This window comes from Leptopilina boulardi, unplaced genomic scaffold (genome assembly GCF_019393585.1).
Source record: "Leptopilina boulardi isolate dan_hultmark-lab unplaced genomic scaffold, ZJU_Lbou_2.1 LbouV2_78, whole genome shotgun sequence".
In the NCBI taxonomy this organism is placed as follows: Eukaryota; Metazoa; Arthropoda; class Insecta; order Hymenoptera; family Figitidae; genus Leptopilina; species Leptopilina boulardi.
Window position 1 is genome coordinate 261,487 of NW_026138025.1, and position 25,784 is coordinate 287,270.

Sequence of the window (25,784 nt, forward strand, 5' to 3'; positions counted from 1 at the left end):
TTTTTGAAAAAATAAACTTTACTCTGCTTTTTTTCCACCAAGACCACAAATTATCATCCTGTACGTAAAGAAGACAAAAAAAAAAAAAAAAGAATTTTTTTTTATTCTCCATCAAGTGCAATCGAATAATCCGCAGGAAAAGAAAAATTAGAAAAGAAAAAAGTAATTGAAAAATTTAAAAAAAATTTCAACAAAAAAAAAGGAATTTAATTTTCCAAATTAAAAATTATAATAATTATTGAAATTCTTAATTAGATATATAATTAATTATTATTTAATATTATAATTATATAATAATTAAATTATTCAATTAATAATTGAATTATTCGATTAATAATTGAATTATTCGATTAATAATAATAAAATTTTTCAGTTTATAAAAATTAAATTATTCAATTAATAAAAATCGAATTAATTAATTAATAATTAATTCAATTAGTTCATTAATTAATTACTTAATTTTTTATTATTAATTTTCAATTAAAAAACAAAAAAAAAATCTCTTCTTTTCCCCAGAAATATTCGATACGGCTACGCAAAGAAAAAAAAAACAGTTTTCTTTTTTTCGAATTTAAAAAAAAAATGCACCGCAGTGATTAAATTATCATATACATATTACATATCGAATTTTTATTTATTTTATTTAATTTTCATTTGTCTTCCTTTTCAAATATTCACTCAGAAAATTTCTCGCCTTTTCGTTAATCAAAAAAAAAAAATTATTATTATTATTTCCTTATAATTTGAATTCGCCAAGAACGTTTCTTTTTTTACACTCAAAAAAAAAAAACGTGCGAAAAATAACAAAAATAAATTCATTTTCATTTTCTCTTTATCTCTTTTTCGTTTTATAATTATATATATATATATATATTTTTTTTTTCTTTTCTATATATATATATATATTTATTTACAATTGGGGCAAAAAAAAAAAAAAAATTAAGAGTGTCAAATAGTGGAGAGCGAAAAAAAAAGAAAGAAACACAATAAAAAAAGAGAAAAAAAAAAACGTTTCTTGGCGAAAGGAAAGAAAAAAAATTGTTATTCAATTTTTTTTTGCAAAAAAAAAAAAAAATTATGCGACGCATTAATTTCCCATAAAAAGTTATTATTAATTAGAATTTTTATTGAGTATTTTATTTGAAAATGGTTTTTTTAGAAATTGAAATTGAAATTTTCAATTTCTGAAATTTGAAAATTTTCTCTTTTTTTAAACGAATTTTTAGTTAACGCATTTTTTTCCATCTATCAAATTTGAATTTCGCTGATATTTTATAATTTTTTTTTAAATTTATTTATTAGAAATAATAATTATATTTCAGACTTTTTATTTATTTTTTTTTTGAAAGGCGACGAATTTTCAATATTTTTTTCTGAAATTACAAAAATCGAACACAAAATAATAATCAACGGAAAGATTTTGGCGCAATTTTTTTTTTTTTTGAAAATTTAACCAATTACAATTTTTTTTGATAATTTCTAATTGATCAAATTTTCAAAATTTCGATCAATTTTTTTTTTTTTTATAATTTCGAACAAATAAAAATTCGTCGCCTGTAAAAAAAAAAAAAAAAAAAAAAAAAAAAAAAAAAAAATTCGCACAATTTGAAAATTCATCGAGAAAATAATTAATTTCCAAAAAAAATCAATAAAAAATTATATAGGTAATAATTGATTTTTTTTTTTATTAGAAAATTTATGCGAACGGAAACGATAATTTTTCGGTTACTTTCTTTTCTGTCTCTCTTTCCTTCTTTCTTTCTTTCTTTCTCTCTCTCACAGACACACACTTTTTTTTCTCTCTCTCTCTCTCTCTCGCTCTCTTTCTCGCTATTATATTTATATATGTATAATATTAATTACTAATTATACTTTATTATAAATTAATTAAAGAGCTCTTAAACCGTACGTGTAATAGGTGTGTATAATAATTATAATAATTATATATATATATTTTTTTTTTCTTTTTAATAATGTACGATACCTTTTTTTTTTTTTTTTTTCTTCTTCTTCTTCTAGTAGCTGTACTCTCGTTCGGCTGTATTTTTTTCGAAATATCATAAGTAAATTTTTTTCATCACTTTCTTTTTTTTCTTTTCTTTTCTTCAAAATTAATTTTTCGGAAATTGTTTTCAAATCAAAAACAAATGTTCACACAAATATTCGCGTTAATAATTAATCGCGAATTTCGAAAAAAAAAAAAAAAAAAAATTAATTTCTTTTTTTCGTGTTGTATTTATGTGTATATTATATGCGTGAGGGAGGGAGGGAAAAAAAAATTGATGGGAAGGGCAATGAAGGGGGTGGGGGCAGAGAGGGGGGGGGTTGGCTTTCGATTGAAATTTATATATATATATATATAAATATATATATATTTATATATCGAAAATCCGGTGACTAGCGACACTCCCAAATTTTTATCGTTTGATCCACACTACCTGTGACAACGTACGGATGACTTCTGTGAAAATCTGCAAAAAAAAAAAGAAAGAAAAAATTAAAAAATACCCCAAAAAAAGTAAATAAATTAATAAAAAAAAAAAATAAAAGCAAAGGAATTAATTAAAAAAAAATAAACAACAGCAAATAAATTAAAAAATACAAAAAAAAAGTAAATAAATTAATAAAAAAAAAAATAAAAGCAAAGGAATTAATTAAAAAAAAACAACAGCAAATAAATTAAAAAATACAAAAAAAAGTAAATAAATTAATAAAAGCAAAGGAATTAATTTTTTAAAAAAAAAACAGCAAATAAATTAAAAAATACAAAAAAAAAGTAAATAAATTAATTAAAAAAAAAATAAATAAAAGCAAAGGAATTAATTTAAAAAAAACAGCAAATAAATTAAAAAATACAACAAAAAAAAAAACTAAAAAAGGAAAATAAAGAAAGAAAGAAAGAAAAAAGAAAGGAAAGGAAATTTTTTGTAAATATTCTTACCGACAGAAGTGCAAAAATGAACGTGCGCCTCAAGTGTCTTCATTGCTCGTTTATTGCGTATATCCCAAACTCGTAACGTTTTATCATCCGATGCACTGACAATAAATTTGCCACCAGGATGAAAAACAATGCTACGCACCCAATTGTCATGGCCAATTAATGTAAATAAACAAACACAAGCGCCAACATCCCATATGCGAATTGTTTTATCGCGTGAGCCTGATGCAAGAAATGGACCCTCGTGTGCACCTTTATTATCAGCGCCAGCGGCCGCATTTATTGGTGCTCGGGCACATTCTGGCGCCCATGCAATACATTCAACCACATGATCATGATCCCTGAGCTCGGCCTATAAAAAAAAACATTTTTTTTTTTATTTTTCCAAAAAAAAATTCACTGCAAGGTAAAAATTATTTTTATTCAAATACTCCTCAATTATAAAATATAAATTTGATACAAATACAATAATTATAAATTTTTAAAATAATAATTAATTAAATAGAAATTTTTTTTTCAAATAATTGAATTTTAAACAATTTGAAATTTTGAAAAATTGTAATTGCTGAAAATTTGTTTTTAATTTTTTGTGAATAATTAAATTTTTGCAGAATTTTTTTATTGAAAAAAATATTTTAAGTATTTGATTATTATTATTATTATTATTATTATTATTATTATTATTATTATTATTATAATTATTATTATTATTATTATTTAAGAATTTAATGGGAAATTATTATTAATTATTAAACTATTAAATATTTAGATTTTTATAAATAATTGAATTTTAAGTGGTTTTTAATTTGAATTTTCAGTGATTTTTTGAAAAAATTCGTTATAATCACAATTTTAATAATAATTTTGTGATTGGTCGAATTTTCGAAAATCATGGACAAAATTTCTTCTTTTTTTTTTATATATATATATATACATTTTTTTGGACATTTTTGATCAAAAATCGAAAATTCGTTGTGAATTTTAACATAACTGAATTTTAATTGAATAAAATTTTAATTGAATCAAATTTTAAATTAACCAAATTCTAATTGTATCAAATTTTAAATTAATTCGAATTTTAATTGAATCAAATTTTAAATTAACCAAATTTTAAATTAATTCGAATTTTAATTGAATCAAATTTTAAATTAATTCGAATTTTAATTGAATCAAATTTTAAATTAATTCGAATTTTAATTGAATCAAATTTTAAATTAATTCGAATTTTAATTGAATTAAATTTTAATTTAATCAAATTTTAATTTAGCAGAATTCGAATTTTTAAAAATAACGAAAAATTTTCATTTATCCAAATTCGGAATTTCTATTTTCTACTTACAAAAAAATAAATAGAAATTTTGGCCCCCCCTTTTTTTTGAAAAAATTCCTCTAATCACAATTTTAATGATAATTTTGTGATTAGTCAAAAAAAAAAAAAAAACGAAAATTCGTGGCGAATTTTCATTATAACCGAATTCTCATTTAATGGGAATTTTATCTAATTCAAAATTTGTAAAAATGACAGTGAGAAATTCAAAATTCATCGAATATCCAAAATTTTATGTCCTAATTTTTAATTGATAGAATTTTTAAGACGACAAATTTTGCATTTTTGTAAAAATAAAAAAATTTGCCAATTTCAAAATTCACCGAATTTCTTCATTTATCCAAATTTTTAAGACGTCAAATTAATAATAATAATAATTTAAATTTTAGAATTTCTTTTGGTAAATTTGGAAAATAATTTAATTTCAATTAAAACTTAATGGCAAACAATTGAATTGTAGTTGATTATAGATTGAAAATTTTGAAAATAATTGAATTTTAATTGAAAATTTTCAAAATAAATCAAATTCAATTCAAATTTTTCAAAATAATTAAATTTTAATTTATTTTGAACTGAAAATGTTGAAAATAATTAAATTTTAGTTAATTTTAAATAGAAAATTTTGAGAATAATTGAATTTTAATTGAAAATTTTCAAAATAAATGAAATTCAATTGAAATTTTTGAAAATAATTGAACTTTAATTAATTCAAAATTTAAAGTTTTCAAAATATTTGTATTTTATTTAATTTGGAATTGAAAATTTTGAAAATAATTGAATTTTAATTAAAAATTTTCAAAATAAATTAATTTCTGTTGAAAATTTTGAAAATTATTGAATTTTTATTGATTTTGAATTGAAATTGTTTAAAATAATTGAATTTAAGGTAATTTTAAATAGAAAATTTTAAAAATAATTGAATTTTCAAAATAAATTAATTTCAATTGAAATTTTTCAAAATAATTGAATTTTAATTTATTTTGAACTGAAAATGTTGAAAATAATTAAATTTTTGTTAATTTTAAATAGAAAATTTTGAAAATAATTGAATTTTAATTAAAAATTTTCAAAATAAATGAAATTCAATTGAAATTTTTGAAAACAATTTGAATTTTAATTAATTAATAATTGAAATTTTTTGAAAATAATTGAATTTTAATTAGTTTGGAATTGAAAATTTTGAAAATAATTGAATTTTAATTGATTTTGATTTGAAATTTTTAGAAATAATTGAATTTCAAAAAATTTTTTGATGGAAAAAGTGTAGAAATAATTAAATTTTAGAAGCTTTTAAATTGAAATTTTTGAAAATAATTGAATTTCAAAAAAAAATTGTGTTAAATTTTGAAACAATAATAAATTATAATAAGAAAAATTTCTAGTGATTTATGTTGATGAAAAATTTATTAAAAAATCACATTAAAAAAAATTGAATTCCAAAAAATTTTTAATTGAAAAATTTGCTTTCAGATAAATGAATTTTTGAATAATTAAATTTCAACTGATTTTAAATTAAAAATTTTTGGTAATTTTTTTTTCTTTCGAAATTATAAACAATCATTAAATTTCGTAAAAAATTTGAATTGAAAAATAGTTTAATGGTAATTGAATTTGTGAATTGAATTTCATTAAAATTATTAAAAAAATAATTAATTTAGTGAAGAATTTTAGTTAAAAGTTTGTTAAATAATTGAAATAAAGAAGATCTGAAGAAGATCTCTGCATTGTATACTAAAAAAAGAAAAAAGTATTTTGTTTAAAATTTTTTTTCAAAAAATTAAAAAAAAAAAGTCGGAAAAAGTCGTATAATCCGAGGCCTGTATGCAATGAAATTATAGCCAATAAAAATTCTGACAAATAAAAATTCTGTGAAGTAAATTTTCGGTTATTGAAAAAAATCTTTTGTAATATAGAAAAAATCGTTTTTGATAAAAATTCTGCAAAAAAATACTTTATTTCGAATAAAATAAAAATTCGTCTCAAAAATAATATTATTGACAATAATTGAAATTCCATAAATAAGAAAATTCTAACGATTTTTAGAAAATAATCTCTTTTTTTTAAAAGGGATTTTTTTTTTGATAGAAATTTTGGGAGTTAAAAATTCAAAAAAAAAGGAAAAAATTACCTTTGTCTCCTTAGTAGCGACCGACCAAATCCTAACAGTTTGATCATTTGAACAACTTGCAATTAATTCACCGCACGGACTTATTCGTGCCATTCTCACCCATTCACGATGACCAGTCATTGTTTTTACACAATAACCAGTTGCAACTTCCCAAATTTTAATTGTTTTATCGCGCGATGCGCTAACAATAAAATCTCCCTGCGGCACAAATGTCACACTCGTTACATTATGATCGTGGCCGTGCATTGTTTTAATACACGAGAATGATTGATGAAAATCCCATAGCTTAATCGACATATCCGAACTGCATGAGACAAGTAATTTGCCTGTTGTATCAAAAGCAATATCCTGTACACTATCCGTATGTCCTTTTAATGTTCTTTCAAATTCTCCGCTTTCAAAGTCCCAAACCTGTTTTTTTTTTTTTTTTTTCAAATTCAAAACAAATTATTTCAATTTTTTATTTATTTTATAAAAAGAACGTGGAAAAAAAATTAATTTTATATTAATTAAAATTATTAATAATATAAGAATAGAAAGATGTAAACCGGAAGTTCGTCCGAAACCGAAAGGTGTGGACTATGAATAAATAATAATAAATAAATAAATAAATTAAAATTATTAATTTCGTTATTATAATTATTTAATAATAATTAATTTTAATAACTAATTAATAATTAAGTTAATAAAAAAATATATTAATTATAAATTAATTTAAAAAAAAACTAAGAAATTAATAATAAAAATATTGAAAAAAAAAAAAAATTTGTATAAATAAATAATTGAAAATATTATTAACCTTAATTGTTGCGTCTTCGCTCGCAGATACAATCAGGCTAAAAACAGGATGAAATATAACTCGATTAATTGTCGCTCTATGTCCTGTGAGGCAAAATTTTTCAGGCGGCCTTGGAATCCATTCGGATGATGATCTTTTGCCACGTGTTGGAGCACCTTCAATGAATTCTTTTTCAGCCTCTGATAATTTTGACTCTAATTCCATTACCTTTATTTCAAAAAAAAAAAAAAAATCAAAACATTTATTAACTAATATATTTGAAAAAAAAGGAAAACAATTATTATATATACATTTAAAAACATAAAAATTATAATTAAAAAAATTATAATTGAAAAAAAGAAAATATAATATTTAGAAAATACCTTTTTTTGTAATCTAATAACCGAGGTCCATTTCTTTTCAAGGAGACCGCCGTATTTTCTTTCGACTTCACCAGGCATATCAGCCTCCTTTTTGAATGCCTCCAATGCATCTTGATATCCATTCGCGCTCAAATAATCCGCTATCGCCTTATTTCTATAAATGAAAATAAAAAAAAAAATTTGTAATTAAATTAATTTTTTTTTCATTTCAAACAAATATAAATTGTAATTAAATTAATTTTTTTTTCATTTCAAGCAAATATAAATTGTAATTAAATTAATTTTTTTTTTCATTTCAAACAAATATAAATTGTAATTAAATTAATTTTTTTTTTACATTTCAATTCAATTAATTTGCTAAATATTCAAAAAAAAAATTTTAATAAATCTTTTTATTGAATTCAAATTTTTAACTATAAATTTTTATTTCATTTTGCAATTTAACAAAATTTAGTTAAATTAAAAAAAAAAAAAAAAAAAAAATTGTCCAAAATATAAATTTGATTAAACCAAAAAAAAAAAAATTTTTCTAAATAATTTCAAATGCACAAAATTTTAGCCTAAATAGAAATTTTCTCAGAATGAAAAAATAATTGTGCTCAATAGAAATTTAGTTAAAATTTTGTAAAAATTTAGTTAAATGTTTCTGAAATACAAAAATTTGGCTAAATTTTTTATTGAAAGATGAGAGAAAATTTAGCTAAATAAAGAAATTAATTAAATGCAAAAATTTAGCTAAATTAATAAATTAATTAAATACAAAAATTTGGCTTAATTGATATTGAAAGATGAAAGAAAATTTAGCTAAATAAATTAATTAAATGCCAAAATTTAGCTAAATAAATAAATTAATTAAAAAATACAAAAATTTGTCAAAATTGTTATTGAAACATGAGAGAAAATTTAGCTAAATAAATAAATTAATTAAATACAAAAATTTGGCTAAATTGTTATTGAAAGATGAGAGAAAATTTAGCTAAATAAAGAAATTAATTAAATGCAAAAATTTAGCTAAATAAATAAATTAATTAAATACAAAAATTTGGCTAAATTGTTATTGAAAGATGAAAGAAAATTTAGCTATATAAATTAATTAAATGCAAAAATTTAGCTAAATTAATTAATTAAATACAAAAATTTGGCTAAATTGTTATTGAAAGATGAGAGAAAATTTAGCTAAATAAATAAATTAAATGCAAAAATTTGGCTAAATTGTTATTGAAAGATGAGAGAAAATTTAGCTAAATAAATAAATTAAATGCCAAAATTTAGCTAAATTAATTAATTAATTAAATGCAAAAATTTAGCTATAAATAAATAAATTAATTAAATACAAAAATTTGACTAAATTGTTATTGAAAGATGAGAGAAAATTTAGCTAAATAAATAAATTGAATGCCAAAATTTGGCTAAATTGTTATTGAAAGATGAGAGGAAATTGAGCTAAATAAATAAATTAAATGCAAAAATTTAGCTAAATAAATAAATTAATTAAAATATACAAATATTTGGCTAAATTGTTATTGAAAGATGAGAGAAAATTTAGCTAAATAAATAAATTAATTAAATACAAAAATTTAGCTAAATTGTTATTGAAAGATGAGAGAAAATTTAGCTAAATAAATAAATTAATTAAATACAAAAATTTGGCTAAATTGTTATTGAAAGATGAGAGAAAATTTAGCTAAATAAATTAATTAAATACAAAAATTTGGCTAAATATATATTTAAATAAAAATTTGGCTAAATATTTAGCAAAAAAGAATTTTATAAAATAAAAAAAATTTTGTTAACAAATTTTTAAAAAATTGCCCTTTTTTGGTTAAATATTTGAAAATGATTTATTTTTTTTGTATACGGCTTCATTGTCGGAATTCTGGGACAAATTAATGAGGTGACTCTCTGGATGTTTGTGTGACTTTCGATATCTACAAAAGTAGGCGCAAAAGAAGCATTGTTTTCGTGAGAGCGAAAACTTTTTAGTGTATATATATATACATATAGATGATAATAATAATAATAATAATAATAAGAATAATAAATAAATCTTGAAAAAAAAAATTGGAGAGTGTTTGTATATAAGCACACGATTCTCAATGAATTGTTTATAATGAAAATAATACGTGGGAAAGAGATCGAAAGTTGGGGCTTCTCAGGGTGAAAGGCCTCGACACGAGGTTCTCCCCCCCCCACACCTAAACAATCTTCTTCTTTTTTTTTTTTTTTTTTTTTTTTGCCTACGATCTTCACTTTATTATATTAATTTAGAAAAAAAAATTTTCCTACTCGTGGGAGAAAATTTATTTAATATTTTTATTTTTAATTTAAAATAATAAAATTAATTTTTGTATATCGTGAAAAAAAAAAATTGCGGGAACAAAATTTAAATTTCGCGGGCAAAATTATGTGGTGGGAAATTTTTAATTTCGAAAATAATTTTTAAATATTAATTAATAACCTACATTATTTTTTTTCCATTTTTTTATTTATTATTATTATTTCAATTTTTTATTTATTATTATTTTTTTTATTTATTATTATCATTATTTCCATTTTTTTATTTATTATTATTATTTCAATTTTTTATTTATTATTATTTTTTTTTATTTTTTATTTATTATTGTTTAATAATTTTTTTTTCTTAAATGAAAATGGAAAAAAATTAATTTAGAGTAAGAAAAAAAAATGAGAGAAATGAGAAAATAAATATTATTTTAACAAGCGCCATTAATTTAATACTTTTTTTCTTTAATTGGTTCACATCTCACGAGTATAGTTGATATAAATCTAATAAGAAAAACGATTTGCCTGTTTGTTATTGTTATATATATATATATATATGTATAAAGTTCGATCGAAGTATGTCATCGTTTTAAAGGTCGCCTCCCACCTGTTTAAATATATTATATTGCCACAAATTTTCGCAGGGGAGACAATCCAAAAAGCCATTCTAATTAAATCACGATAAATACCTAATATACAATTTTTATATACATACTGTATTTTTTTCACATTGTTTCATCGATAATAATAATAATAATAATATAAATAATCATCATCTTATGTAATAATTGGAGATATAAAATTTATATAGCAAATGAAATATTTAAACTAGAAACCAAAAAAAAAATTAATATTATTAATTAATTAAGAAAAAATTCATAATGTAATTAATAAATAATAATAAAAATATAATTAATTATATTATTATTATTATTATATTATATTATAATTAATTAATATAATAAATAATAATAAGAAATTTTTAAATATTAATTATGTAATTAATTAATAAGAATTATTATTAACAAAAATTATTGTTAATTAATTGTAACAATTATTAATTAAATTCTATAATTAAAAAAAATTATCAATTTTTCCTAAAAAAAAAAACTCTAGTTGATAATTTAGATTTCATCCTTGCCGACGGTCGATAATGAAGATTTTTTACTTTACCAGCAATCGGTAATATAAAATTCTTAATAGATTTTGCTAAATTAATAATTATATTACGTCGTCTCGTTCGAATAGATTAATACGTAGTACCATCATTTTGGTAAATCTGATCACATTTTTAAAGCTAATTCAAATTTAAAAAGTTGCACAACGCCGCCGCCGCCAATCTCCGGTGGCGCTGTGCCTTCCCTTCCGCTAATATTCATTCCATTCCATTTTTTTGTGTAAATCTGTGAACACTAAAAAATTTTTCTAGAGTGATAATTTAATAGTTTTTATTCAATAGTTAGTTTTTATCGCTTCCAAAATGGAAGCTAGTGGTAGTAGCCGCTCTGCAGAAAAAAGGAGAGAGAAATCTCAGAGAGATTCGCGAGATAAAAGTAAAAATCGATCTTTTTCACGAGATGAGGTTAGGTCTCGGCGTGGTCGACATTTTCATGAAACGGAACGCTCGAAAAAATCAAAAAGTGACAGACGCATCAGGAGCCGTTCACCCAGAGATCGTTCAAGAAAAAATTATTCAGATTCCCGGAGAAGTTTTTCGCTTTCCAGTTCAGACAGTGATTATGCGCCTGATGTTCGCGAACGCAGCCCGAGAGGCACGTCCGAACATGGCCGCTTTGCTGATCGCAGTCCGAGAGACTCGACAGACTCGAGAGATGCTGATTATAGTTCTGATAGTCCGAGTGACAATATAAGTAAAAAAGATAAGTCAAATTCTGATTCGGATAGCTCAAATGAAGATTTCGATAGTCCAGGAGATGTTCAATTAAATAATGAAGTCCTAACCTTATTGGGCGACGACCCAAATGAAAACAATGATTCAAAAGGTAATATTCACAACGTTTTGAGAAAAAATTGGTCCACTATTCTTACGAAGGGTATGACTAAAGAATCAACCGAGGAAATATTAAAAAAGTACACTCCACCTAAAAATTTTGTGACATTAAAGCCGCCTGCTTTGAATTCGGAAATTAAGCGCACTATGACAGAAAAGGCTCGAAAAAAGGACACTTTTCAAGTGAAAGCGCAAGAAAAAATTGGAGCTGCGATACATGCTACTGGGTTAGCACTGTCTAATATATTAAATCAAGGAAATAGCATGGATACGTCGGTGGTATCATACTTGAGTGATGCAGCAAGAATTTTATCAGATGCTCACTATAATATTTCAATTACAAGGCGTGCATTTATTACCCCTAACGTAAATAGATTAGTAGAGGACGTGACAGTTGATGAGCCAGTTGGTTCATTACTTTTTGGAGACAAGCTGTCAGAAAGATTAAAATCTGCGCGTGAGGTGGAAAAACATAGTAAATCAATAATAAAGTCAACTTCTTCTGGAAAAAATAATTATAATAGATTTACTTACGATAAATCATCATATAGATTCCAACGCCCATCTTATAAAAATGTTGATCAAACTTTCCGAAATTTAAACTTCAGAGGCCCATCCGGAGGAACGAAGAGGACCTTCAAGAGTCGCCAGGATGGGCAGAACAGGAATCAATACAAGAATCAGAGATCTCGAGGACGTCGATAAATGTAAGTAAAGTGTCAGGTAGATTATCTTTATTTCTTGACAAGTGGGAAGAACTCACTCAAGATAAAAAAGTTTTAAGTATCATTGAAGGATATAAAATTCCCTTTTTTGAAAAAGTTATACAGGAAAGGGCACCAAAAATTCCTACTCCTTCTGAAGAAGAGTATAAACATTTGTGTGTCGCAATTAATAAATTAAAATCTAAAGGCGCAGTGTCTAAATGTAAGCCGTGCAAAAATCAATTCCTTTCCTCGTATTTCTTAGTTGACAAGCCAAATGGCGATAAACGTTTTATTTTAAATGTAAAAGAATTAAATTCATTTATTGACCCACCCCACTTTAAGTTAGAGGATCAAAAAACAGTAATGAGATTATTAACAAAAGATTGCTTTATGGCATCTATAGACTTGCAGGATGGTTATTTTCATGTACGAATAGCAAAAGAATACCGTAAATTTTTACGTTTTGAGTTTAATGATATTTTATACGAATTTAATTGTCTACCGTTCGGTCTTTGCACAGCGCCCTTTTTATTCACGAAAATTATGAAGCCTGTTGTTGAATGTTTAAGAAGTAAAGGTTTTCTATCTGTTTTATACCTCGATGATTTTTTGTTAATAGCAAAGACTAAAGATATGTGCTTAATCAATATTACTCAAACTATGGGACTTTTAGAATCGCTCGGGTTTATTATTAACAAAGAGAAATCTTGTTTTAATCCTTCGAAAAAATGCGAATATTTAGGATTTATTTGGAATAGCAAGTATTTAACGGTCGAGCTTCCAACTAGGAAAAAAGAAAAAGTTTTGAAATTGGTCCAAGATTTTCGCGAGAAAACAAAGTGTAGTATCAGAGCTTTTGCTCAGTGTATAGGCGTTTTAGTCGCGGCATGTCCAGGTGTTAGATACGGTTGGCTATACACTAAACAAATGGAAAGAGAAAAGTTCCTTGCTTTAGAGAAAACGGAAGGCAATTTTGACAGTTTAATGCATTTGTCGCGCGAAGTAAAATCGGAAATAAATTGGTGGATCTCTAACGTTTCAGGCTCGTTTAATTTAATTAGAAATTCTAAATTTCAATTAGAAATATTCTCGGATGCTTCTCTAACTGGATGGGGTGCATGTTGTGACACACAAAAAACTCACGGTTGGTGGGATAAGACGGACAAAAATCAAAGTATAAATTATTTAGAGTTAAAAGCAGCTTTTTATGCCCTTAAGAGTTTCGCCTCAGATTATAGCTTTTGTCAAATTTTGATGCACATTGATAACACGACAGCAATTTCCTATATTAATAGAATGGGTGGGGTACAATTTTCTAATCTTCATAATATTACAAAACAAATCTGGCAGTGGTGCGAGGAACGAAATATTTGGATTTTCGCGTCGTACATTAAATCGAAAGACAATGTAGTTGCAGACCGTGAATCTCGAATTCTTCCTACAGAAACGGAATGGGAATTAAACAATAGTGATTTTAGACAAATTGTAGATAAATTTGGTGACTTTGAAATTGATTTATTTGCAACATGCATTAACAATAAATGTCCTAAATTTGTTTCCTGGTTTCACGATCCGTATTCAGTGGCCATTGACGCGATGACAATATCTTGGGAAAATATTTACTTTTACGCCTTTCCCCCGTTTTCGTTAATTTTACGAGTTATAAAAAAGATTATTGAGGACAAAGCACAGGGCGTTTTAGTGATTCCCCTTTGGCCCACTCAAGTGTGGTTTCCTCTGTTTTTAGATTTATTGATTGATAAACCTTTATTTTTAGGCCCACGACTCAACTTGCTTGCTTCTCCTTCTAGAAAGATTCATCCGATGGCAGAGAACCTTATCCTGGTGGCCGGAAAGTTATCTGGGAAGCGTTTTCTAGAAGAGGAATTCCGGAGTCGGGAATAGAGATTATGATTGCCTCTCTATCTGAGAACACAGTTAAGCAATACGAAAAACCGCTACGTTTATGGTGGGAATATTGTTTTAAAAATAATCTTTCAGTTTTTAACGTTGAATCAAAAAATGTTTTAGATTTCTTTTCCCAAGTTTTTCATAATATCAAAACATATGGTACTCTTAATACTTATAGAGCTGCGGTATCCTTGATTTTGCCAATAGATATCGGAAAAGACCCGTTAATAAAACGATTTTTTAAAGGTGTTGCAAACCTAAAACCTCAAAGAGCTAGATACGATTGCACATGGGACCCTCAGATTGTAATTGAATTTTTGAAAACTCAATTTCCACATAATAAATTAAAGTTAGAAGACTTGACACAAAAATTACTCATGTTAATCGCGTTAGTTACATCGCAAAGAATGCAGACATTATCAAAAATTTCTATTGACAATATTATAGTTTCGTCGGATTTTATCCAAATAAAAATTCCAGAACGCATTAAAACGTCAAAAATTAATAAACCTCAACCGTGCCTCGTGTTACCCTTTTTTAAAGAACAACCTGAACTTTGTGTTGCTTCGATCTTACAAATGTATATAAAGAAAACTAAAGCTCTAAGAGGATCGAATAAAAATTTATTTGTTACGTTTAAGAAACCATGTAAACCAGCATCGACGCAAACTCTTTCAAGGTGGATAAGATGTACTTTAGAAAAAAGTGGAGTAGACGTTTCTATATTTAAATCCCACAGTACTCGACATGCATCCACTTCCGCGGCAAATCTACGAGGAATTGATATAGAAACTATTCGTAAGACTGCAGGTTGGTCTGAGCGATCAAAAGTTTTTGCCACTTTTTATAAGAGACCATTATGTGATAAAACAGCATACGCTAAAGCTGTAATTCGCTCTAAGTAAAATATTTATTTTCTGTTTTTTGTTGGGTAAAACCCTTTGAGTTAAGTTAACTTTAATTACATTTGTTCTTTTATGTTGGGAAAATCCCTTAAATAAATTTTATTCTTGAAATCGCAATTATTAATCTTTAAACATCTACGTATTAATCTATTCGAACGAGACGACGTAATATAATTAACCGATTAAACGAACTTACCTTAAGTGAAGTTCAATCGGAATTATATGAGTCGTCTCGTTCGAATAGATTACACCCTCCCTTCCCTTACTTTATTTATTTATAAATAAATAATAATATTTATAAATAAATAAAGTCCCTGAAAATTGCGATTTATTTACTTTAAAATTAATGAATATTAGCGGAAGGGAAGGCACAGCGCCACCGGAGATTGGCGGCGGCGGCGTTGTGCAACTTTTTAAATTTGAATTAGCTTTAAAAATGTGATCAGATTTACCAAAATGATGGTACTACGTATTAATCTATTCGAACGAGACGACTCATATAATTCCGATTGAACTTCACTTAAGGTAAGTTCGTTTAATCGGTTAATTAAATTCTATTATTATAAAAAATTATCAATTTTTCCTAAAAAAAAAAACTCTAGTTGATAATTTAGATTTCATTATTACCGACTGTCGATAATGAAGATTTCTACTTTACCAGCAGTAGGTAATGTTAAATTCTTAATAGACTTGGCTAAATTAATAATTAAATTCTACAATTAACAAAAAATATTGTTAATTAACTGTATACAATTAATAATTAAATTCTATTATTATCAAAAATTATCAATTTCTCTTTTTTAAAAAAACTGTAGTCGATAATTTAGATTTCAGCATTACCGACAGTCGATAATTTCTACTTTACCAGCAGTCGGTAATATAAAATTCTCAATATGTTTTGCTAAATTAATAATTAAATTCTATAATTCACAAAAACTATTGTTAATTAACAGTATAAATAATTAATAAAAATTATTATTGCCTAATTCTATTAATTAGTATAAAAAAAATAATTATAAAACATAACTAAATCAATAAAATTAAAATTAAAAAAAAAAAATAAACTAATAAATATTAAAAAAAAATTGAAAGAAAATTTATGAAATATAATAGAATTTTGTTTGTACATTTTTGAAAAAAAAAAAAAAAAAAAAGAAAGAAATATTATTAATGGAAAATCATTTATGTAAATTCTTTCGTCATAAATACGGATATAATTTTTTCATAACGTTTAAAGAGCAACTTTTCAGTGAATGACGTCACTTGTTATATTACAATCCAAGGTGTGCATCACACGTATTTATATATGTGTATAAAATATATCCATCTATATAGACTTCGAGAGTAAAGATCAATGGCCACAATCACTTCTTCCTTATCCACCTTTTTCCTGGCATTTAAATCGTACATTGTATTCTTTAAAATACCACAATAATCAAATTATTTATTATTATTATTATTTTAATTTTTATAATTCTTTTTTAATTATTAACCATTGTAAACGATATTTATTATTGTCAGTATTATTATTAATTTTTAGGTTTTTTAATTGTTTGAAAAAAACATTTATATTTGATTCAAATAATTGTTTATTATAATCAAATAAATATTTACTTGAATCAAATAAATTTTTTATTATTTTTTTTTTTTTTATAATTATTTATTATTCTCAGTATTATTAATATTATTAATTTAATTTTTTTAATTATTATATACATTGAAAAAAAATATTTATTTGATTCAAATAATTGGTTATTATAATCAAATAAATGTTTATTTGAATCAAATAAATTTTTTTTTTTCAGTGTATTGTAAATTTTATTTACTATATTAGCAGTATTATTATTGTTTATTATCATTATTATGATTATTTTAATTACATTATTAAAATTATTTCATCATTATTGTTATTACTATTAATTATTATTATTGTTATTATTATGTAATTAATTTATTAAAAATATTATTAAACAATAATAGTTATAATGAAAAATTTAATTTCTATTAAACAGTAATAAAAAAAAGATAAATGGCTGAAATTTAAAAAAAAAATAATTTGCAAATTTGCAAATTTTTTATTTTCGATTTTTAGGAGAATTTTCTTCACTCGCTATGATTTTGCGCATAAAACGCATATCTTGACGTCTCTCAAAGTTTATCGATTTTTTGTATTGCGCATGCTCGAAAAAGAAACCCCCAGACATTTAACAACGCCCACTGTTCTAGTCACCCTTCGCCACCCCCCAAACCCCCCCCTCCCACCGCCCTTGCCACACGTCTCATCACCCACCGACCACTGCCCCCTGAAAGCTACCTTCACAAGCGATCCGAGACTAATTTTGCTAAAGAGATCGATTTTGACTATTTTCCACAATGAAAAATCTAGGCAAAAAAAAATATAGATTTATACTCCCACTACTAAATAGATTTAATTCTATTATTTCGTTTTGTTTATATTATTATTTTTATTTAGAAAAAAAAAATGAAAGAAAAACATAAATTGTTTTCGCAAAAAATAAAATATATCATTCTGATCTAGACGTGACCCACTTTACGAGAGGGAAGAAAAAAAAAAAAAAAAAAAAAAAAAAAGTTTTCACCACCAGAGTCATCGATTAAAATATGGCAAGTCTCGTTCAACATTATAAAATAAAAAAATAATAATTATTAAAAGAAGATAATTTTATAAAAGCAAAATAATAATAATAATAATAATAATAAAATGTTCTCCACGTTTGCTATTATATCATCATTGAATAATAAAACTTGAAAATAAAAATACTTTTACTTATCGTTAAAACTGTTTTCATTTTTAATATTTAATATTATATTCGTAATTAGCGACCCGAAAAACCCCTAGGTACTAAATTTCATTTAAAAAACAATTCAAAAAAAATCCCCGCCATGTTGGATCCGCCATTTTGAATTTTGAAAATAACTTCATATTCGTAATCAGCGACCCAAAAAAACCCCCCGAGTAACGATTTTTTAACAAATTTGAGCGATTTTTAAGTTTTTTCGGTCGCCATTTTGGATCCGCCATTTTTAATTTGAAAAAAAACTGCAAATTCGTAATCAGCGAGTCAAAAAACCCCCCGAGTAACGATTTTTTTAACAAATTTGAGCGATTTTTAAGTTTTTTTGGTCGCCATTTTGGATCCGCCATTTTTAATTTGGAAAATAACGGCAAATTCGTAATCAGCGACCCAAAAAACCTCGCGAGTAACGATTCTTAAACGAATTTGAGCGATTTTTAAGTTTTTTCGGTCGTCATTTTGGATCCGCCATTTTGAATTTGGAAAATAACTGCAAATTCGTAATCAGCGAGTCAAAAAACCCCCCGAGTAACGATTCTTAAACGAATTTGAGCGATTTTTAAGTTTTTTCGGTCGTCATATTTGATCCGACATTTTGAATTTTGAAAATAACTTCATATTCGTAATCAGCGACACAAAAAAAACCCCCGACTAATAAGTTTCAAGTGAATTTGATAAATTTTCCCCCAAAAAACGCTAGTCGAGCATTTAGATTTCTGCATTACTGACGGTCGATAAGAAAGATTTTTACTTTACCAGCAGTCGGTAATGTAGAATTCTAATCAAATTTTGCTAAACTTTCGTCAATTTTTAATTTTTAAATTATATTCTTTGTCAGTAACAAGAAAAAAAAAACCTTTAGATATCTACAATTAAACAATTTTTTTTTAAATTTCATCAGCAATTTTAAATTTACAGAACAGTATATAAAAAAAAATTCGAAAATATTTAAATTTTTTACTCGAGTACAACGATTTCTATTAGAATTGCCGATATGATAAAGTTAATTACACTCGATCTTGAAATGTGAGTGGTATCGGATGTGAAAATTCAAAAAGAATGTTTCTTTTTTTTTTACCCTCCTACTTGTTAGAATGACGAGTCAGAATATACATGTATTAAATATCCCTGAAGTAAACTTGAGTAATGAAACGATTAAATTCAGAAGCCAAGAATGGCGTTTCTCATTGATCGTTTTCAAGTCTGCACGCTATCTTTTTTTTTCTTCTTATAAACACAGGACGAAACCTCTTGAAACTTGGAGAAATATACTTTTACTTTTTCAATAAAAAAAAAAAAAAAATTTAAAAAAAGAAACGAAAAACAGTTTTTTTAGTTAGATTTCTACATTACCGACAATTGAAAATTATTTCACACTGAATTTTGCAAAATTATAAACGATATTTTTGTAAATTTTTTTTCTTACTCAATTACTAAATGCCTGAACTACATGCCTGTGTTATTATTTTCCCAATTTGACTAGAAATATTTTTAAGTTAGATTTCTGTATTACCGACAGGTAAAAATATTTAATTCTAAATTTTTTCTAATTTATAAGTGTTATTATCCCAAATTTTTGTCATTCTATTACCAAATGTCTAAACTAGGTGCCTCTGTTATTTTTTCACTATTTGTGTAAAAAAAAATTTAATTAGATCTCTAACTTACCGACAGGTGAATACTTTCATTTTTTTCTCGTTAAATTATAAACCAGATTTTCAAGGCTTTTTGGGTATTTTTAATACTTATTGTCCAAGCTTAATGCCTCTGCTATTAGCTGGGTTTCATTGTCAAATTTTCCATTAAATTTCTACCTTACCGACGGGCTAATACTTTCCGTTTTGTTGGCAAAATTAGGATTGATACTTTCGCAATTTTTTTCCTACTCTATTACTAAATGTCTAAACTAGGTGCCTCTACTATTTTTCTTGAATTTAACGTTAAAATTTTTTGTTAGATTTCTGACTTACCGACGGGCTAATACTTTCCGCTTTGTTGGCAAAATTATAAGTGATATTTTCGCAATTTTTTTCCCACTCTGTTACTAAATGTCTAAACTAGGTGACTCTACTATTTTTTTCAATTTAACTATGAAATTTTTACTTACATTCCTAACTTACCGACCGGCAATACTTTCCGCTTTGTTTCTCGCAAAATTATGAGTTTTTTCGCAATTTTTTACACACTCTATTACTAAATGTATAAACTAGATGCCTCTACTATTTTTTCGATTTAACTATGAAATTTTTACTTACATTCCTAACTTACCGACCGGCAATACTTTCCGCTTTGTTTCTCGCAAAATTATGAGTTTTTTTCGCAATTTTTTACACACTCTATTACTGAATGTCTAAACTAGATGCCTCTACAATTTTTTTCGATTTAATTACGAAATTTTTACTTACATTCCTAACTTACCGACCGATATAATACTTTTCGCTTTATTTCTCACAAAATTATGAGTTTTTTTTCGCAATTTTTTACGCACTCTATTACTGAATGTCTAAAATAGATGCCTCTACAATTTTTTTCGATTTAATTACGAAATTTTTACTTACATTCCTAACTTACCGACCGATATAATACTTTTCGCTTTATTTCTCACAAAATTATGAGTTTTTTTTCGCAATTTTTTACGCACTCTATTACTGAATGTCTAAACTAGATGCCTCTACAATTTTTTTCGATTTAATTACGAAATCTTTACTTACATTCCTAACTTACCGACCGGCAATACTTTCCACTTTGTTTCTCGCAAAATTATGAGTTTTTTTCGCAATTTTTTACACACTCTATTACTAAATGTATAAACTAGATGCCTCTACTATCTTTTTCGATTTAAGTATGAAATTTTTACTTACATTCCTAACTTACCGACCGATATAATACTTTTCACTTTATTTCTCACAAAATTATGAGTTTTTTTTTCGCAATTTTTTACCCACTCTATTACTGAATGTCTAAACTAGATGCCTCTACAATTTTTTTCGATTTAACTATGAAATTTTTACTTACATTCCTAACTTACCGACCGATATAATACTTTTCGCTTTATTTCTCACAAAATTATGAGTTTTTTTCGCAATTTTTTACCCACTCTATTACTGAATGTCTAAACTAGATGCCTTTACTATTTTTTTTGATTTAACTATGAAATTTTAAATTAGATTTCTAACTTACCGACCGATATAATACTTTTCGCTTTATTTCTCACAAAATTATGAGTTTTTTTCGCAATTTTTTTCCCACTCTATTACTAAATGTATAAACTAGATGCCTCTACTATCTTTTTCGATTTAAGTATGAAATTTTTACTTACATTCCTAACTTACCGACCGATATAATACTTTTCACTTTATTTCTCACAAAATTATGAGTTTTTTTCGCAATTTTTTACCCACTCTATTACTGAATATCTCAACTAGATGCCTCAATTATTTTTTCCGGAATTAATTAAGAAATTTTTAGTTAGATTTCTATATTACCGACACAGATTAATCAATAATTTTTTTTTCTACTTTACTTTTAGTGTAATCACAACAAATATGAGGGGGGAAAAAAATAATAAAAACTTACAACTCCTCCCTCTGACGTTGAGACAACACCATTTTCATGATCCTCGAGTGTAACTCGGCAGATTCCTTGGTGAAAATACAAAATCAGATTAATCTCCTCCCTCGAGTCTCAAAATTTCAATATAATGCCATCGACATTCTGCAACAAAAATTAAATAAATAATTCAATTATTATATTATAATAATATTTATTTATAAAAATAATTAAAATATTTATTTTATTAAAAAAAATACACCTTTAAATAAAAATTGTAAACTAAAAAAAATTATTACTAAAATAGATTTTAAAAATTCAAAACAGTGTTTATTTATTGACAAATAATAATTTTAGTATACTATTAAAAGCAAAAAAATAATTATTCAACAAAATAGAAATGTAACACAATAAAAAAAAGAGGAAAAAAATGGAGAAAAAAAAACAATTGGAGAAATTTAAACTTGAACTTGACATTAATATATAAGGGGGAGATTAAAATTATAACTGCGAACCAATTTCAATGGTATAATTAATCGCTCGTTAGATTGTTGCGGTTCAACGCAAAGACAACTTTCGAATTAATCGTTAACTTTCAATGTTACTTGTTGTTTTTTTAAAAAAATTATTTATATTTTTCGCCTCCAATTTAGATAAAACAAATAATATTATTAATTTCCCTAAATAAATTTCGAAATAAAAAAAAAAAAAATTTCACCGAATTTGCGCGTCTTTTAATTTTTTCAAAGAGGGGGGGGGAGGGGAATTAAACTATTTTTAAAATTAAAAATAAAATTTTACCTTTCTAGGAAAATTCATCAAAAAAAAAATTTAATAATTATTCAGTAAATCAAAAAAAAAAATTCATTTCATCGTAGATTAATTTTTTTTTACCCTTTGGTAAATTTCAGAAAAAATTTATTTTTTACCCTTTTTTTTCCCAAAAATTGAAAGTAAAACTTTTTATAAAATAATAAAATTTGAGATTTTTTGGCAAAAAAAAAAAAAAAAGGGTACAAAAAAAATCGTGTGTTTTTTTTCCGGGAATATGCAAGACCTTGACAGTCGGCAAAATCGAAAGAGGGAGAAATTCAAAGGGGGGGAGGGAGGGAGGGGGCAGGGTGGCGTCGCGACGCTTTTGCGTGTGCAATATTGTTGTAATCAATAGTCTCGTTGCCGGCCGGCCCCCCTTTATACTCTCCTTATTTTATTTAAATATTCACGAATTGTCCTTATTTCTGGATTAAACTTTAACCCCCGCCCCCCCCACACTTCCCCTTTTTTTTAACCCCATTCAAATTAAATTCGGAGAAAAATTAATTTTTGTTTTTTGAAAAATAAATTTTTATAAATGGTCCAATTATTTTTAAATTTCCATTTTTAAAATTCATTTTTCTTCGTAATTTATTTATTTACAAATGGTTTTTTTTTATTTATTTATTATTTAAAAATAATATTTATTATTTATTTAAATATAAATATAATTTATTTTTTACTTATTAATGATAAAATAAATAAATTACAAATTATTAGATTCTTTTAACACCGTAGAAAGAAATTTTAGTCCAGCTGTGAAACTAATAATATTTAATAAAATTCACTTATTTATTATATATATATATATATATATATATATTTTAATTATAAATAAATATATAATTATATTTATTCAATTATTAAAATAATATTACCAAAAATTCTAATAATAAAATATTTTTAAAAAAATAATTCAATTTTTTTTTTTAATTACTAATAAGTGGAAAAATATCCTCTTTTTTTTAAAAAGAAAAAAAGTTGAAAAAAAAACTAAAAATAATTAAGAACAGTTTTGCGAAAATTTAATAATTAACTAAAAAAGAAAAGAAATTTTGAAAAAAAATAATAATAATATTAGTAATAATAATTATTACTAAAATAATAGTAATAATAACAATAACAATAACAATAACAATAACAATAATAATAATAATAATTTAATATTAATAATAATAATTATAATAATAATAATAATAAATAATAGTAGTAATAAATAAGAAGGATAATAATAATAAATAAATAAAATTCAATAAAGGAAAAATTTATTCCTTCTTGCACTCGGGACAAAAAAATTTAAATAAGAATAGAAACGATAATATTCATATAGGAAAAAAAAAATTGACATGCTTTTAACAAAACAAAATACTTCCCGAAGAAACAAAGATTAAATTTCCACTTAAAATTTCCCCTCAAAAATAACCTCTCCCCTTTTTTGTACACGAAAAAAAAGAACTTTTGGAGACAAAACGAATTAAAAAAAAATAAACATTCTTTTTTCTTTCCTGCAAACATAACCTAAAAACACGTTTTTTATTCTATAATTATACAAAAAAAAATTCAATTACAATCTCTCAAAAACAGCTGATTCCGGCAAGTAATTAAATTCATCTGTCAAACTTGAATCGACAGTTATTCGCGCAAGAGAGAATGAAAAAATTCACGCAAAAAAAAAAACAACCCTAGTAAAAAAAACAATTTTAACCAAAAAAAAAAATATATTATTTCTTTACCACTTTCGAAAATTCCTTCGCCTTCATTTAAAAAAACGAAAAAAAAACGCGAATAAATTTTTAGAAATTCGGAATTTTTTGCGAAAAAAAAATCAATTTACCATTTTAACAAAAACCCCGTCGCAAAGATAGCAGAAAATCCTTTTCAGGGCGTCACTTCCGTCAGGTAAGGGGGGTTGGTGGGGAATTCTTGTTGACAGATTTTTTTTTTCAAGAAAAAATCACGTGATCAAAAAAACTAGAGATTCAATTCCTTTTTTTTCTAATATAGTTCCTAAATTTTTGAAAGTAAAAATTTATTTACAAAAAAAAAAATTAATATAAGATCGCGTTCCAACAAATTTTTGTGGTGTTGGTATTAAAATATACGGCCATTTTGCCTGCCTGAACTGCCTTATACCTATATATCCACGGATTCGTGGCCGTCTGGTTTGATGATTATATGAGTATAGTGCAAAACTCGCGTCAAACGCAACTTTTGTTGTCTCAATGATGATGATAATAACTTTTGACTCAAAATCAAGAAGAAGAAGGGGGGGGGGGGTTACGAGGGGGAGGAAAAAAAAACATTACTCACGTTTTTGGAAATTCCGAGATCCTCTTTTTTTTGTTGTTTTTTTTTTTTTAACACTGCAAGTCGTACACGAAGGGTTATAATTTAACACTGACTGACTGACTGGCTGCTGGATTTTTGAGAGTTAAGGGGCGGGGGGAAGGAGGAGACGGCGGCAGAGGGAATTTTAAAAAAACAGGGAACCGCAAATTATTCAACCTTCTCGTGTTCACGACTACGAGCAAACTGCGGGAATTCTCGTGAGATAGCGCTAATGTTCGCGCATGCGTATTATTCACTATTGAATTTATTGCGCAAGCGCGGCAAATACAAATTTCATATACTATAAAAACGGTCGATTTTTCACCCTCTATCTTTCTCTCATTATCTTTTTTTTTTCTCTCTTTATACTGACGTTGAAAAAAAACTAATCTTAACTAAACAATTCCATAATAATAATAATAATATTAATAATATTTTTGTTAAAACCGTTCTTTTTAAATAATTTTACAGTAAAGCTTAATAATAATAATTTTCAATAAATAAATAATAATAATAATGATAAAAAATAATAATATTAAAAATAATAATAATAATAATAATAATAATAATAATAATAATAATAATAATAGAGAAAAATAATGCATAGTATAAAAATAATAATAATAAGTAATATATAACAATAATAATTTATTTAAGGGAAACATACACTTTTCAATCTAAAGGCGGATGTAAAAAAATTAATTTTTAACGAAAAAAAAGAAATATAAACAAAAAATTATTTTGTGTAAAAATATCTTTTTTTTCGAATAATTAAATAACGATATTTTGTCGAAATCAAAATTTGAATTCTCTATTCATTTCGCGCGCTTTTTTTTTTTTTGTAACAAGTCGCTTCTGATTGGTTCACAAATTGACAATGACAAAAATCATCGTCGTCTGCTATATA

General features: G+C 24.8%; 2 protein-coding genes across 4 annotated transcripts; one reads left to right on the forward strand and one right to left on the reverse strand.

The window, feature by feature from the left end:
• Positions 1-1,665: 1,665 nt before the first annotated feature.
• Positions 1,666-25,084, reverse strand: LOC127290625 (lissencephaly-1 homolog). The gene is made up of 7 exons (XM_051319320.1): positions 24,860-25,084; positions 21,764-21,901; positions 7,555-7,708; positions 7,193-7,399; positions 6,394-6,804; positions 2,942-3,290; positions 1,666-2,471 (listed from the first exon to the last, which is right to left on the reverse strand). Exons 2-7 carry the CDS (start codon positions 21,799-21,801, stop codon positions 2,398-2,400), a joined length of 1,233 nt encoding a protein of 410 aa, XP_051175277.1. The 5' UTR covers positions 21,802-21,901; positions 24,860-25,084; the 3' UTR covers positions 1,666-2,397.
• Positions 11,118-14,509, forward strand: LOC127290624 (uncharacterized). 3 transcript variants are annotated; one of them, XM_051319317.1, is made up of 2 exons: positions 11,118-12,555; positions 14,367-14,509. In XM_051319317.1, exon 1 carries the CDS (start codon positions 11,318-11,320, stop codon positions 12,551-12,553), a length of 1,236 nt encoding a protein of 411 aa, XP_051175274.1. In that variant the 5' UTR covers positions 11,118-11,317; the 3' UTR covers positions 12,554-12,555; positions 14,367-14,509. The 3 variants fall into 3 exon arrangements, with proteins under 3 accessions (XP_051175274.1, XP_051175276.1, XP_051175275.1); XM_051319319.1 differs by having other exon boundaries at positions 14,371-14,479; XM_051319318.1 differs by having other exon boundaries at positions 14,333-14,462.
• Positions 25,085-25,784: the final 700 nt, after the last annotated feature.

Bases quoted from the DNA above. Each gene is read 5' to 3' on its own strand.
- LOC127290624 (XM_051319317.1), top strand. From the start codon at position 11,318: ATGGAAGCTAGTGGTAGTAGCCGCTCTGCAGAAAAAAGGAGAGAGAAA.
- LOC127290625 (XM_051319320.1), bottom strand. From the start codon at position 21,801: ATGAAAATGGTGTTGTCTCAACGTCAGAGGGAGGAGTT. The intron at 7,400-7,554 runs GTATTTTCTAAA...TTTGAAATAAAG, and splicing joins TTATTAGATTACAAAAAAAG to GTAATGGAATTAGAGTCAAA. The intron at 3,291-6,393 runs GTAATTTTTTCC...TTTTTTTTATAG, and splicing joins TCGCTACTAAGGAGACAAAG to GCCGAGCTCAGGGATCATGA.